Genomic DNA, 14,958 nt, shown 5'->3' with positions numbered 1-14,958 from the left:
CAAAAGCACATCTCTGCAGCCGGGACTGCTGCACCACACATACGGAGCCTCCCAATTATCACACTCCTTGGCTCCCAGGGGCACGACGATGCTCCGTCTCCAGGCACCCTAATAGAGGCACACAGGAAGGGACCTGACTGAACCCAGGGGCTCCCACATCCCTCCCCCAGGCCTGGGATGCACCCCCGGGGCCAAGCTGGGAGTCACGGCACATTCCAGGGCTCTGGAGCACCTGCCAGCTACCCTCTGAGGCTGTTTGGGCCCCCGACTAGACAGTAACTGCCCCCAGCATCCCCAGGAAGGATGAACGATCTGCCTTTGCTCATAGCAGCTGCACCAAACAGGAGTCTGTACCCACCACCTCCCCTGGGACCCTCACAGGAATAACTCACTGTGAAGGGGGCAGCCCTTCCCAGAGCACACAGACACCCTGCTCCAGCCTCGCTGGGGACACTGGGTGTGTGTCCGGGCCTCAACATCCCCCCTGTACTCTGGGACAAGCTGGGCTCCCTGAGTCCTTCCTGCCATGTCTCAAGGCCCAGCAGAGCCCGCTCACCTACCTGGGCCTGGGATGGAGCAGAACGTGACATCAGCCACCCTAGCTCCTTCCTCAGATGAAGCGCTGGGTGAGTGCAGTGAGGCCGGGCTGTGGGGTCCATGTGAAGTCAGGGCCAGTGCTAGAGGGGCAGCACCCAGGGAAAGGCCCACCAAGATGGCCTGTCCTCCCCAGAGCCAAAGGAACAGAAAGATCACGCTGGCTGTGGTGGTGAGGAGGACATTGATGGTGGTAATACAGGTGACGGTGGTGGTGGCGCTGACAGTGATGTGGGGTGGTGGTGACGGTGAGGGTGGGTATGATAAACCCAAGGACATTACTGCATTCCATCTTCACAGTAGGTTTTATTTCCCTTATTTGACACTTGAGGAAACTGAGGCCCAAAGGATATTACATAACTTGTGACACAATGCAAGTTAAATTCTGTGGTGTGTATGTGTGTGAGGCCACCCCAGCTCAGCACCCTGAAGTCCCCTGGTCCTTTCTCACTCCCAAGACCCAGCAAGCCGCATGCAGTCCTGGCACCCCCCAGGACACTGGAACCCCACCTCTCATAGCAATGCCTGAGCTACCCACTCTCCCATCCTCCTTCCTCCTAAACATAGGCTTGGGAGCCCCAGAGACCCGTGTTGGAAGCCTGGCTCCACTCTGACCAGCAGTGCGGCCCAGGCGGGGACAACCCCATTCTATTCACAGAGGGGAGGTCAGCCTAGGCCCAAGGAAGCCTTCGGGAAATGCCAACTACAAACGCTGCTGCTGCCCTAGAAGAGAGAGCCTGCAATCCGGAGGGCTGGTGGCCTTGCCCCACAACTATGTCCTTTTAAAGGAAAGGGCTTACACTTTCTTCCTGAGCTTAAGTATCTGCACACAAACTGAAAGTGGCCTGAAGGGAAGACACAGTACACCCTGACCACAGCCTGTGGCTACAAGGACGTTTGCCCTAACCCTGCATTTCACAGGTGGGGTCATTAAGCACACAGGTGTGCATTTATTTGCAAAGGTGGAGTATGCTGTTCCACTCTACCCATGCGGGGACACAGAGAGAGCAGCCGGCAGCCTCTGAGTCAAGACACGCCAGACGCCCTGCAAACTTGGAAAGAATCATGCCACGCTCGCCAAACCACAGCCGAGCCCAGACAAAGGCCTAACCTAGCTTCTAGTAAACTGGAAAAAGCAGTGTTTGGATCTACACAGGAGAGACATCATGTGAAGGGTCAAGAGGCAATGTCTCCCCGGCCCACTCCCCCTGGAATCCGCTTCCTGAGCCATTAGCCTGTTTCTTTAGAGGCCATGGCCAGAAATAGGAGCCCACTGGGCTTCACTATGGAAAGTGAGTTTTCCTATGTGCAAAACAAAAGGCCCGAGGCAGACACACACGCCCCGTGAGAGCTTTCCAAGCTGGCCCTGCAGAGAGGAATTTTTAGTCCAACCATCTGCTTCCTCCACCTCTTGTCCACCTGGCTCTCAAATCTAGAAAAATCCTAGGCAGAGGGAGCCATGTGGTTCTGGAAACTTAGGGCCAAGGGCACAGGACCCCACATGGGTACTTCCTGTATGCACACAGCTGGGATGGCCTGGATCCAGCTTGTACTTGGGCCAGGCTGGCCCTAAACTATAGGTCTCCTGAACCAGCCTGTGCCTAGGAGCCAGGAGGGGCCCCAAAAGGGCATGTGTAGGGACTTAAACACATCTGCACCCAGGAGGCTCCTGGGAGGGGCGCCAGGGCTCCACACAGAAGGGAAGGGCCGGACGAGAAGCTGGGGCTGGTGGCCCCTCAAAGTCACACATGGAGTCACTGAGTGACCTGTGGTTCTGCTCCAGGCTTCCACCCAGAGCCTGGAGCCCACGCCCACGAGGACCCGAAGGCGGAAGCAGCCCCAGTGTCCATCCATTAACCGATGGACAAACTAACTGGCAGATCCACGTGGAGTACCACTGGCCCCTGAAAGGGACGTGCAGACACGCCCCACACACATGGACCTCAAGGGCATGCTGTGAGGCAGGAGCCAGGCATGTGCACTCACATGCCACGTGACCCCATCTCTGAGCCCAGAACAGGCAGCCCACAGAACAGAAGTGGACTCGAGGCGACAGGACTGGTGTGGTGTGAAGCTCCCATTCAGGGTGGCAGAAGGGTCTGGAAATGAGGAGCGGAGAATGTGCTTAATGTCCCCGGGCAGGGCCCCAGAAAGAGTTAAATAGCAAACTGCACTGTGCACATTAGCCATAGTTGAAACAAAGCATGGTGGGAGGCGTGCCTGTGTTGCCTTTAGGGGTGTGTGTGTAAACGCACACTCAGGGTGAGACAGATGGGTGTGTCTGCCACACAACTCCCCAGAATCACTCTGCGAGGCCAGGCCACATCTGTGACAGTGACGTGAAGCTTCCAGCTGAGGCAGGGGCGAGCCAGGCTGGGTGAGTGTGGGGGCCCCCAGCCTACCAGCCCCTCTGCCGACCTCTGCGCTCCTGGGCACTGGGACTTCGAGGAGTGGGTGGAGCTCTGAGCCCCACACTGTACCCCCAGGGGAACCTCCGGACACCCCCGTCAGGACCCCCAAGTGCTCTGTCTCCGTGTGGCCACAGCAAGGTGGGGGCACCGAACACAAAGGGAAGCGTGATCCCCAAAGGCCCAGAACCCCTGGGCCGTGAGGCCACGCATGAGAGCCAAGCACCCAGGGAGCCACATGGTGCCCGGAATGAAATGTATGAAAGCCCCAGCAGGCAGCCCTGTGGAAATCACTGCTACAAACCATTCAGTCTTTACCAACAGATGCTCTCCACCTCTTACGTGCTTCCAACTGAGGACAAGAGAGTTAGGATATATGCAATAATTAACCCCCAAGGCTCGCCCCCAGAACAGTCCCAGTGATTGTCTCTGGGAGCCAGATGAGAGGGGACCCTTTCATTCTTTGCCTTAGGACTTTCCAATCTTTCCGATTATCTATGCTCTCACAATCCCAGGCACAGCACGGGAGCACCTTCTCAGAGTGCCTCTCCCTGGAAGAACCTCCAGCCCCCGCAGCCACTCCTGATCACTGTTCCTCAAGACACCAAGCTCCTCAAGCAGGCAGCAGCTTCAGACATGCGTGCCAGCCCCGTCTCCCACAAGGCAGTGAGTTCATGTAGACAGGGTGGATCCTTGCATGTAGAAGATGCTGGAAAATTGGAAAATGAGGCCCACAACCTGGGCAAAGGAGGCCCCAAGTGTCTTTCTATGACAAGTCTGTTGTGTGGGGACTTCAGGCCCTGACCCAGTACTGAGAGGAGCAGCCCAGGTGCGCATAGCACTCATTTCTAGAGGCCTCATGCTCCCCAAGGCTGGCGCAAGCATGCCCTGGGCCAGGGAGGCCCGGGAGGACCATCGCCCCACCCCGCCTGGTTCCTACCTCCTCTCATTGTCATCGAGGTGGGCGAAAAGCACATTCTTGGAAATGGCCTTGGCCAGCGCTGTCATGGTCTTGTAGTCCTTGGGGATGACCTGCAGGGGAAGCCAAGCAAAGTCAGACTCGTGGGCTCCCCAGGGGCAGAGCATGGGGCCCACAAGAGCTAGTCTTTCTGGGCACCTGCTGGGCCCCAGGAAATGTGACACGGCTCAAAATCAAACTGTATGACACTCAGCTTAGTAGGTGGTGGCAAAGACAGACAACTTGAAGTGCTGTGTGTGCATCACAGTTTCAGGAAGAAAGACAAGGACCCAGAGAGGGGGCTCAAGTACCATCCAAGATCTGGGGTCTTGGAGGCGGGCTTGGCGGGCTTCAGAGGCTTCTAGCAGATATGAAAAGACCTCCAGTTTCTCAGACTATCTTTGTTGAATCCCTATTTCACTTGCTTTCTTTAAAGTAATAAATACTTGTTTAAATATTTGACAATTAAAAATAAAAAGAAAGACAACTTAACTCATGCTTGGGGCCACACCCAAGGCTGACCTTCGCCCTTTCGGGAGGCGGTGGAGAAGGGAGGTGGGATGGGCATGAAGCCTATAAGGGAGGCTAGGGACCCAGCGCTGCTGTCATCCTGCCTGTAGACAACCAGGAGCAAGGAGGCCGTGTAGCTCTCTGGCCCCCTGTCAGCATGACCCAGCCTTCCACTGGCATGTGTCCCATGAACCACTGAGCAACCAGGAGCACCCCAAGATTTCCCCCTTGGAATGAAAGTCACTGTGGGAAGGTATCGGGGCCATCACGTGACCCCGACTCTGTGCTCCGCTGCCCAGAGACCTCCTAGGCTGAGGGAGGCGACATCGGGGCCCTGGCCTATGCTTGCAGAACAGAGCCCATATAAAGAGAGAACTCCCTCTCTGAGGGACAGGGCTGAAGCCCCCTAAAAAGCCACCCCAATTCTAACAGACTTCTTTAAAAATAGGTTTTTTCTCATCTTAAAAAAAAAAAGGAAAAAAATAGGTTTTTTATCTTAGAATAGTTTAGACTTATATTAGAGCTGCAGGATGGTGCTGGTCCTCTGTGCCCACTCTAGGTACCTCACACCAGGCTGGCACACACATTCCAGTTGAGGAACCAGCCTGGCACACTCCCAGGAACCCCGCACACCCCAAGTGGTACCCAAATGGCCTGTGCTGCCCCAGTCATCTGGTATTGTTCGGGCCCCCTGACTCCCGGTCTGTGACAGCTACTCACACCTCCCTTGTTTGGATGGCCCTGACAGGTCTGTGCTAGTCAGTTACTGAGCAGAACATCCCAAATTTGGGTCTGTCTGTGGCTCTGAGTTTGGGGAGGAAGATCACAGAGGTGAGGTGTCTGGTAGATTTTAAACAACACTGCACTGGGTTTTATTCTCTGATCAGAAAAGTACTAAGGACTGGGGAGGGGAGGGGGTTGTTTAGTGGGGGGAGAGCTTGAGTTCTGCAGAACAAAAAGTTCTCCAGTGTGAGCTTAATGGACTCGGTGCACGGAGAGCCGGGAGTGCAGCTATGGCCTGAACCACCCCAGAAGTATGCGTCAACACCTAGCCCCCAGCGTGGCAATCAGGTACAGTTGAGGTCATGAGGGTGGGCCCCAGGATGGGAACCGTGCCCTTGCAAGGAAGACCCCAGCAAGCCAGGGAGGAGGTCTCACCAGGGACCCCCCTGCCTGCACCTCCATCTGGGACATCTAGCCTCCAGACTCTGAGAAGTGAACGTCTGCTGTTTAAGCCACCCTGTCTGGGATTTCACTAGAGCAGCCTGAGCTGACTGATACAGGTGGTAAATTTCACATGATGCATATTTTGACATAATTTTTAAAGTTTTTTTAAATGTCAAAAACTTTTTAAAAGGTCAAAAAATACAAAAAATAAAAATAAAACTGACAGTAGAACCATATAATCTAGTAATTCAACAATTGGGAATCCACCTGAAGAAAATAAAATCACCAATGTGAGATAGGCATCCCTATGATTATCGCAGCATTATTTACAACAGCCAAGATACAGAAGTAAGCAAAACTCCCATGGATAGGTGAATGGATGAAGATGTACGGACACATGGTGGAATATTACTCGGCCATAATGAAGGAGGTCTGCCACTGTGGTGACAGGCATGGACCTAAAGGGCATCATGCTGCCCGAAGTCAGTCTCAAGAAAGACAAGTATTATATCATTTCACTTGTATGCGGAATCCAAAAAACAAAACAGAAGCAGACTCATGAGATCAGGAGGCTGATAGCTGCCGCAGGGAAGGGGTGGGGGAGAGGGCGCGAGAGGGAAGGGATGAGGAGGCAGGAACGTCCAGTTACAGAGTGAGTCTCCAGGACGCCAGGCCATCCCAGGGCACACAGCCAACGGCACTGTGGTGACCTCACAGCAGCAGCAATGGCTCCAACTGCCAGGTGTCTCCCAACAGGCATGAACTGGACCACGGAGCGCGCCTAAGACTGACCTAACACGGTATGTCAACCGGTCTTCCATTTAATAGCGATTTAAAGCCTGACTTGTGGGAATTCCTGGACGTCAGGCCTCCGAGGGAGGTAGGGACAGGGAGGTGGGTCCCGCACAGCCCGGGTACACAGGGACAGTGTGCACCGTGACAAGGTGGGTGCTGGGGCTGAGCATCTGTCCAGAGGGTGGGGACCCAGTGGCAGTGACACGGGGGGCATTTCCCACAGGGCCCTGGGCCCTGCAGAGGCTGGAGCAAAGGGCCCCACACTCCCCCACCCACACACAGCCTGGGGTCCCGTCCCTCCCCTGAGCCTGCATGGCTCACGGAACCACATGGGGCTGCAGGGACCCTGGGTCCTCAGGGTGGCCCGTGCCCAAGGTGGCAGCACCCTCTGACCAGAAGGGACCCCGGGCTGAGGACCAGGAACAGGCCCACCTTCCTCACATAGGACACGGCATCTTCCTCCGTGTACACCTCGGCGCTCACGCCCCCTCGGCGGTGGCGGGCTTTCACCACAGGGTTCGGAGGGGTGGGTGAGACTTCCTCATCGTGCGAGTCTGACTGGGAGGCTGACTTCTGCTGAGCCAGAAGCTGTCTGTTTTCTTCCTGGGAAAGGAGGGGACAGGGACAGCAGGAGAGGTGAGAAAAATGGCCATCTCTGCAGTCGCCCAAGTCTGTGGTTCACAGGTAAGGCCATGAGGCCCCCAGGAAGGCCATGGACCTGGGGCTCATCCCAGGACAGGCTACCAGCCACTGACCCCGCCTCACTCTCCTCCCACTGGCCTTGTAGGGCCACCCTCTGCCAGCCCCTCCAGGCCAGGTGGCCAGCCTTGCCCGCACCCCATGCCTCCAGCTCGGGCACGGGGCAGTGGGAGCCTGGCCCCTATGGCCCTGGACTTCAAGGGGCCTCCAAGTCCACCTCCTACCACCAGGTACCAGGTAGGGAGGTCAACCCCATGGGGCCCAAGTCCCCGGCAAGTGCCTGAGGTCCCCACCAGGCAGGAGATGCACTGGTTCTGACCCCCTCCCCATACCCAGCATCCAACTCACGGAGACATGCAGAAAACATCAGGTGTATGCATGAAAGGCAAACAGACCTTTCAGACAGCTACACTTGATTTCACCCAGAAAATACAGGCAATGAGGAGGCTGAGTCTGCAGGCTCTGCCGCATCCTCCTCACAGGATTCCTGCCACCCAGCCACCCAGGGAGCTGCCTCACTTTCCAAAGAACCCTATTCCCACTCAACCTCTGATTTCAAGCTTCCCAGGTATCCTCTGAACCCTGCGGATTCCATGAAGCTCTCCTAATTCATACTACAGTGTATATGACTTCTGGAGGCAATTCTGCTAAGGGCTTATACTTTATAAAGAAGATTTAAAAGGCCCCAGAGGGGACTTTGCAATTCAAATGGAGGTGGAGGGCGGATTTTCCACAAAGAACCTGTGAGAAAAAGAAAACCAAGAAGCCACTGCTCCCCAAAACTAAAGAAAACAGTCACTCATAGTCCTGCAGATGCCAGCTGCCCATCATGTCCTCAACATTGTCATAGGTGTTATGATTTTTCCCCATAAAAATGTATTTATTACTTTAAAAAGAGGAAAGAATATAGAGCCAATCAAAAGTTCAATACTATGTGCCTCAACTTTGAGAGACAGCGGCCACAGCCATGCCCTGGGGGTGAGGGTGGTCGGAGGCCTCCCCACCTGAGCTGGGACCTGCACGAGGGCCCCACCGCTACCACACTGGTGGGCTGGCGACCGCTGCACAGCTCGTCTGTGGCTCTGCCACTTCTGTGCTTAGTCCAGCCCACAGACTAGATGTTTTCAGTGAAGTTAAGGCCTTCAGGCAGCATGTGCATTTTAGTTCGGCCCTGGTCTGAAGCCAGGGCGCTTCTGCACATGTGCCCTCCCCTCCTAGGCCTGGGGCTCTGCATCTGCATAACCTGAAGCCCAAACCCCACCCCAGCCCCCAGTGAGGCTCAAGACCAGAGAGGGGGGTGGTGAGGCGGGGGCTGTGGGCCCTGCACTCAGTGCAGTACCCTTTAGGGAAAAGGGAAGAGAAAGCAGGGAGAGGGGAGAGAGAGACAGGAACCAGTGGAGCACCAGGCAGTTTGGGGAGATCGACCGTCTAGGGGTGGGGTGCCGAGCTGGGCACGCTACCCTCCTAGGGGACTGTGTGACCCTGAGGAAATCACATCACCTCTCTGTGCTCCATTTGGGGTTGTTCTGTGCAATCTCATGCAGTTGTGTGAAAGAATCTTCAAGGAACTTCCAGAAGAAAAGACAGCAGATGACAGCCCACCTCCCCCTCCTTCCTCCAGAGAGACACGAACACGCCAGTGAGATTGGAAGGTGAGCATAGGAGTCCAGGCAGCAAGGACTCCAGGGAAACCTCACAGTGGGACACACCTGGAGTGTGAGGGCAGTGGGCCCCCTGGGGCCAAGAAGAGACCCTACAGGGCAGAGCAGGGCGACCAAAGTCAGTCAAGAATCTGACCCTGGGCCTGGCATCCCACGGGCAGGCGCGTGGGCCAGCTGCCTGCTGCTGCCTCTCCCTGCCTTCCGTGGAAATTCTCAAATCCATGCAAACTAGAGAGAGTGACATCATGGCTGCCAAACACCACCACCCACCTTCAAACACCGTCGGAACAGCCACCATCCTTCACCTCACCTCCACCCACCCTACATGTAGGCACATGTACACACACACTAATGCATACACACCACCCATGCACACGCACACACTAAGGCATACACATATGATGCATAACCGGCACATGTACATGTATAATCACATGCTAATACACATACATGATACACACATGTATAATACACACATCCACATGCCTACACACAGTAAGACATAATGTACGCATAGCACATGTATCTGACATGCATGTACATGTCCACGCACATGCACACACACACAAAGGTTGAAGCAAATCTCTGATATTATGTAATTTCGTTTAAAATACTTCAGGATGTATCTTTAAAAGATGACTTTTAAGAAACATAATCAGAAAACCCTCTATCAACCTAAAAAAACCATGTTCATTCCTTAATATCAAACATCTAGTCAAATGTTGAAACTTCTGTTCTACATCCTTCAGGGTTTCTAATTCTAATCAGGCTCAAGAGGATTCTTAAATACTACTTGACACAGAGGGAGGTGCTTGGCACAAAACTGGGGACCAGGATAAAGACAAGGAGAAAATGGCCTGGAGGAAACAATAGCCCAGGAAAGAGAGGAGAGCCCCAGAAAAACCCACCTACACTGAGCTCGGAGAGGTCTGGCAGCTTTTCCACCCACCGGGCGGGAGTAGGGTGTTCAGATGGTGGAAGTTTCCTTCAAAAAGAAACCTGCTAAAGTTAATACATATATGTTTGCACTTAATTACTATAAATACAATCTCTATTACATATAAAGCATGAATTGCATTTTAAATGTAACGTGACACACACAACAAAGAACACCAGTAATCTAAATCATGAAACTATCCCAGAAAGGAGGAAAAAAATGGTAAAGAGAAATCATGGGGAAAAAAAAGATACCAAAACCATCCACAAGGTTCAAAACCTGATTAACAGGAGCTCCAGAAGATAAAACAAGAGAGAAATAATGACAGGAGTAAATAAACTTCCCCAAAGTGAGGAACCCGGTCTCCTGGATGACACAGAATGGTCTAGTGAGCAAGGAGACAGCACTGGGAACTCTAAATGTGACCCGAACCTGCCACAGGTGCCAGGCGGATGGTCAGAGTGGCCCAGACTTCTCAACAGAAGCCCTGGCACCAGACGGTAGGAGCAAAGGGCCCCACATTTGGAGGGAAACTCACTTCCCACCCACCCTCATGGCCAGCTAAGCTGTCATTCATGTGGGCAGCTGTCATTCATGTGGGCAGCTGTCATAAAGGCGTTTTTCAAATTTTCAGTCTTTAGGATAAACCTATAGACAAGGCATAAAAGACAAAATGGTGATTTTTGAAAAAATATAAGTGGTATCGATGTAGACAGTGAGAAATTAAAAGTTCATATAACAAAAGGGCAGCAGGGCTTTGGAGAGGAACACTGAGGCAGACACGTGGAGATCTCTGTCCTACAAAGTGGGGACTGAAGCGTACAGCTGACTGTGAAATTGTAAATTAAGGAGTTAATGTGTTATTTAAAATGCAGGATTTTAGAAGGGAAGTGATCAAGCAATTAAAAATAGTGGAGGCATAGTGTTGGCCACATAACACATCAGACCACCGGGCCACCTCTGATCTGAACCCTCTGATGGGCTCCAATCTCAGCTGAAACAGAGGCCCTTTCCTGGTTGGAGGCCTGAGACCACACTGCCCAAATCACCACCACAGCCCCAGGGTGACTGGACAACTCAGTCCAAGTGTTACCTGTTGGCTCATGTCTACAAGACGACCCACACGAGCATCTCCATGGCCACGGGTAGGGCACAGCAGCATGTGGTAGCATGTCCATGTCTCCCGCCAGGGCTTGGGGGAGCTCTCATTGACTGAGCCAACCAGGAGCCCGCGTCCTCGTGCCCAGAGGCAGGCCCACCCTGCCAACGCCAGCCCCACCTGCACTCCAGGACTCCATGCAAACACCTGCCCACTTACTGCCAGGACAACAGCCACCTCGTGATCTCTGAGAATAGCCGAACATCACCCTGGTGCCAGGAGTCATTTAAATTCCTACCCACTGGAAACTGCGGGGAGGGAGAGGGTGGCGACTGGCTGCTATATGTTCTGTAGGGTTACATAAAAGCCTCATTCACCCATAGCACCTGGTAAGAAATCCTCACAAACATCATTGACTGTTGCTGTGTACGCCACAAACGCCAACTGGATGCACCCACTGTGTCTCAAGAGAAAGCCTCTGACCTTTGCTTTCAGACATTGTTACACAAAAGAGCAATGGCAAAAGAATGAATGAGTTGGCAGGATCTTGAAACTCAGGTTTTGGAATCTGCAGTGTGACCTAATCTCAGTGACTCGAGCCTCCTGGTCACCCAGGAGAGACAGGCAGCAGGTGGGCAGTGGCCATGATGACCCTGTGTGGCCACGGGGCACCAGGACTCTGCAGCGAGGCAGCCGCAAGAGGGGCTCGTTCCAGCCACTGTGGGGACGCGAACTTAACCATTAGCCCTTGAAAAGTGGCAATCCAGTTCATAGCATTACACAACCACCACCACCATCTACTTCCAAGATGTTCCCATCCCCAGAGCCACCCATCCCCATTAGCCGTCACCCCCGTGCCTCTCCAGCCCCAGCGCCCACTGATGGACACCCGCCCGTGGGTGCCAGCTGTGGGCACTTCACATGAATGGAATAACTGTGTCCTTCTGTGCCCAGTTTTTCTCACTCAGCATCATGTCCCCGAGGTTTTCCCCTGCGCTGGCATCCATGCTGGGTTCTTGGGAAGGCCACCTGATTCCAGCGTGTGCAGGGACCACACTAAGCAGTGCGCCCATCACCAACAGGCCTTGGGTCATGTCCATCTCCTGTCGATCGTGAACATGCATGTACAGGTGTGTGTAAAGGCTGTTCTCTATTCTTCGGGTGTATACCTAGGAGAACTGTGGGGTCATGTGGCAATTAACTCATTGAAGAACCACCAAACTCTGCTTTACAGCCCCAGCAGCAATGCACAAGGGCTCCGATTTCTCCACATCCTCTTCCTGCTCTGTCCCGTGGTTGGTTTGTCTTTGATACAGTTTTGGACACACTGACTAAAGATAACAGTGAGACCCAGACTTGGGAATGACCCAGAGAGGCCTGGGGCAGAGACACAGGATCCTGTCTGGATGCTCAGCTCTGAGGGCTCCCACAAAGCCATCCCCCAGAGACAAGCATGGCAACCTGGAGACGGAGGAGCTCACCAAGCAAGAGGGCTCCACTATACTGCCCAGAACCCTGTGGCATCCCTGGTGAACTCCTATGTATGCCTGAAGGCCCATTTCAATGCTGTCTCCAGAAGGAAGCCCTCCCATGGCCTCCCCTTCCTCCATCCACCTCCACAGCATTTTGCTCAAACCCACTGGGGGGGTTCACGCAATGTTGCTCCAAACAACGTGCTGCCGAAGCCCCGCCAACCGCGTGTCACCCACCCACTCGCATTTCAAGGTGTGACACTAACTGTTGAAAATAACAAACAAACGGCCAAACTGGAGGCCCGCATCCTGTTCATTACAAACCACCACTTAGCCATTCACAGCGACCATGTCGTGACTGCCGGGCCACAGCAGGCAGGCAGGAGAGCACACTGACCCGCACACGTCGGCCAGGTGGCCACAGCTTCGGGGGCACCGTGTGACCCGGCTGGTGTCAGTGGGGAGGCTCAGGGGGGCCCGCAGCCCCAAGAGGACAGGCAGGTGTGCAGACATGCCCTGCGAGAGGTGCAGCCGGAGGAATCGGGATGAAATAAAGCTGCTGAGTCAGCAGCTCATGGGCCAATGAGGCATTTTGAAGGCCACAGACCTGTGCCGCCTGGAGACGTGCCCAGCCTGGAATACCCAGCCAGAGGCCATTCCCCAGTTGTGTTGGGGCGCCGGCTCTCCTGCACAACCACTAGAAGCTGCCTTTCAAGGAAGCCGCGTGTTCTTGGTCCTGCGTGCATGGCCTGCCCCGGGATGATTTTCCACCCTGCAGCAAGAGGCCACGTTAGGTGGGACACATGCGATTCAAACCACAAAGCCATTTTGGGAGGCACAAAGAGGAAGTGGGGCCTGGGCGGCCAGGGATGCTGGCTCATGGGAGGACATGGTGCTTCTTCTGGATGGCAGCCCTTCCCCTCCCCCGGGATTCCAGGAAAACCTCCTGCTTTTCGGAGGCCCCTTTCCTGTCTCCTGTTTGCATGCTGATGAATTGTCTGGAGCCACAGGATGGTGCAGGGCATGGGGTCAGGATAGGCTTCCCAGGCCAAAGGATTTTTCCCAGCAACTGTGAAACAGCACTTCCAGAAAGCCCCAAGGCCAGCCTCTGCCCTGGAATGAAACTCAGCCCAAGGGCCTGTCCCCAGGCTGCCCTTGGGGCCAAAAACTCCTGGGCTGTAAATGACCCCGGTGGCCATCTTCTGACCATTTTCCGGCTGGAGGAAACCCTCCATGGGGAGGTGTGGGATCTCAAGAGACCTTCCAGGGAGAAGCTAATGTGCCTCAGCCCAGCGCACATGGCGGTTTTCCCAGCCCTGTCTCCCCTGTCCATCGTAGGGGACCTGCCAGGAGCAGTTAGTCATGCAAACTGTTCTTCCCATGGGCCGCACACAACCCAGAGCAGGAGAGGCCATTCCACAGGGTGCGACTCCCGGGGGGCTGTCCACTGAGCACTGGGAAGGCCGTGCATCCAGGGCCTCCTCCCAGGAGGAGGGTCCTCAGCACCACAGCGGCCTGCTCTTTGCTGACCTGAAATCCTAGGTCCAGGGGAGGCTGTGGGACTCAAGGTCCTGAGGTCTTCAGGGGAGGGGTCGGTGGTCACAGCCTCCAAGCCAGAAGCATTTCACAGTGGGAGGCAGGCCCAGGTGAGTGGTGCCCATCTATGAGGCAAGGAAACTGAGGACTGGAGAGAGTAAAGACTACGTCCCAAGCCACCCAACCATTCAGAGACAGGGTGAGCAGAGAAACACAGAGCTGAAAGCATTTTTTTGAGCACCTTCTGTATACTCAGAGAATATAGCAGAGAAAAAGGCATGGTTCTGTCACAGAGGAGGGTTCCATCTAACAGAAAAGACAGCTGGAAGGTCATGAAAGATGACAGGGCAACCGCAGGTACAAGGCACTGCCAGAAAGGGGAGGCTCCCAGACATCCATGGGAAGGAGTCAAGGAGGGCTTCCTGGAGGAGGTGCCTTCTGAGCGGGTTCCAGATGAGAAGAGCTGAACCCAGGGGACACTGTGGGCAGTGGAGTCCCCCTGGCCACCAACTGAGCACCCTGCTCAGAGAATCACCCCTCTCCCTGACCTCTACCTGCAGCTCCTGCCCACCCTCTACACAGCTGGCCTTCCCTGATGCTTTTCCGCTTCACTATTCAGAGTCAGCACTGGTTAACTGTCTGCTACGAGGCCTTCGATTTGCTTCGTTAACCTTTGGTTTACCTTTACCATTTTTATTTCATGGTATTTTTCACTCTCTTCCTGACTTGGGTTGCACACTGTACTGACTTGAATGGGCCCCTCAAATTCATGACCAATAGAGCCTCAGAGGCAGTTTCATTCGGAAATGGGCCACCCTGGAGTGGGGTGGGTCTGGTCCAGTGACCGGCGTCCTCATGGTAAGAGGGGAACTGGACACATGCACAGAGCACACCGTGAGCCAGGAGGCAGGATCCGGCAGACATGCTGCGCCCACCAGGCCAGGTCTGCAGGCACCACCCAGAGCCTGGAGGGAGGTGGGGGCGGATGCCCACCAGAGTCCCCAGGAGGAGCCACCAGCTGAGGCCCTGTCTGGGGCTGGCCTCAGGCCTGCGAGGCACCCGTTATCTTAAGCCACCCCATTCATGACAACTGCTCAGTGATCTAGGGAACCAACATGCAGC

General features: G+C 54.6%; 1 protein-coding gene across 6 annotated transcripts in view; it reads right to left on the bottom strand.

Annotated features, from left to right (window-relative positions):
• The window catches only part of PRKAR1B (protein kinase cAMP-dependent type I regulatory subunit beta), an 85,101-nt gene that overhangs the window by 51,999 nt on the left and 18,144 nt on the right, over positions 1–14,958 (bottom strand). For 5 of the 6 annotated variants that reach the window (XM_036933063.2, XM_057487494.1, XM_036933068.2 and 2 more), the window contains exons 3-4: positions 6,865–7,035; positions 3,943–4,034 (exon numbers count right to left, since the gene is read on the bottom strand). In XM_036933063.2, the coding sequence (XP_036788958.2) occupies positions 3,943–4,034; positions 6,865–7,035 (263 nt within the window). Of the gene's footprint in view, positions 1–3,942; positions 4,035–6,864; positions 7,036–9,700; positions 9,797–14,958 lie in introns of those variants that run through there. The other variant, XM_057487495.1, reaches the window with a different exon arrangement.

The sequence above is a fragment of the Manis pentadactyla genome, chromosome 10 (assembly GCF_030020395.1).
Source record: "Manis pentadactyla isolate mManPen7 chromosome 10, mManPen7.hap1, whole genome shotgun sequence".
Taxonomy (NCBI): domain Eukaryota; kingdom Metazoa; phylum Chordata; class Mammalia; order Pholidota; family Manidae; genus Manis; species Manis pentadactyla.
The sequence above is the reverse complement of the archived record's forward strand: the minus strand, read 5'-3'. Positions and strand labels throughout refer to the sequence as shown.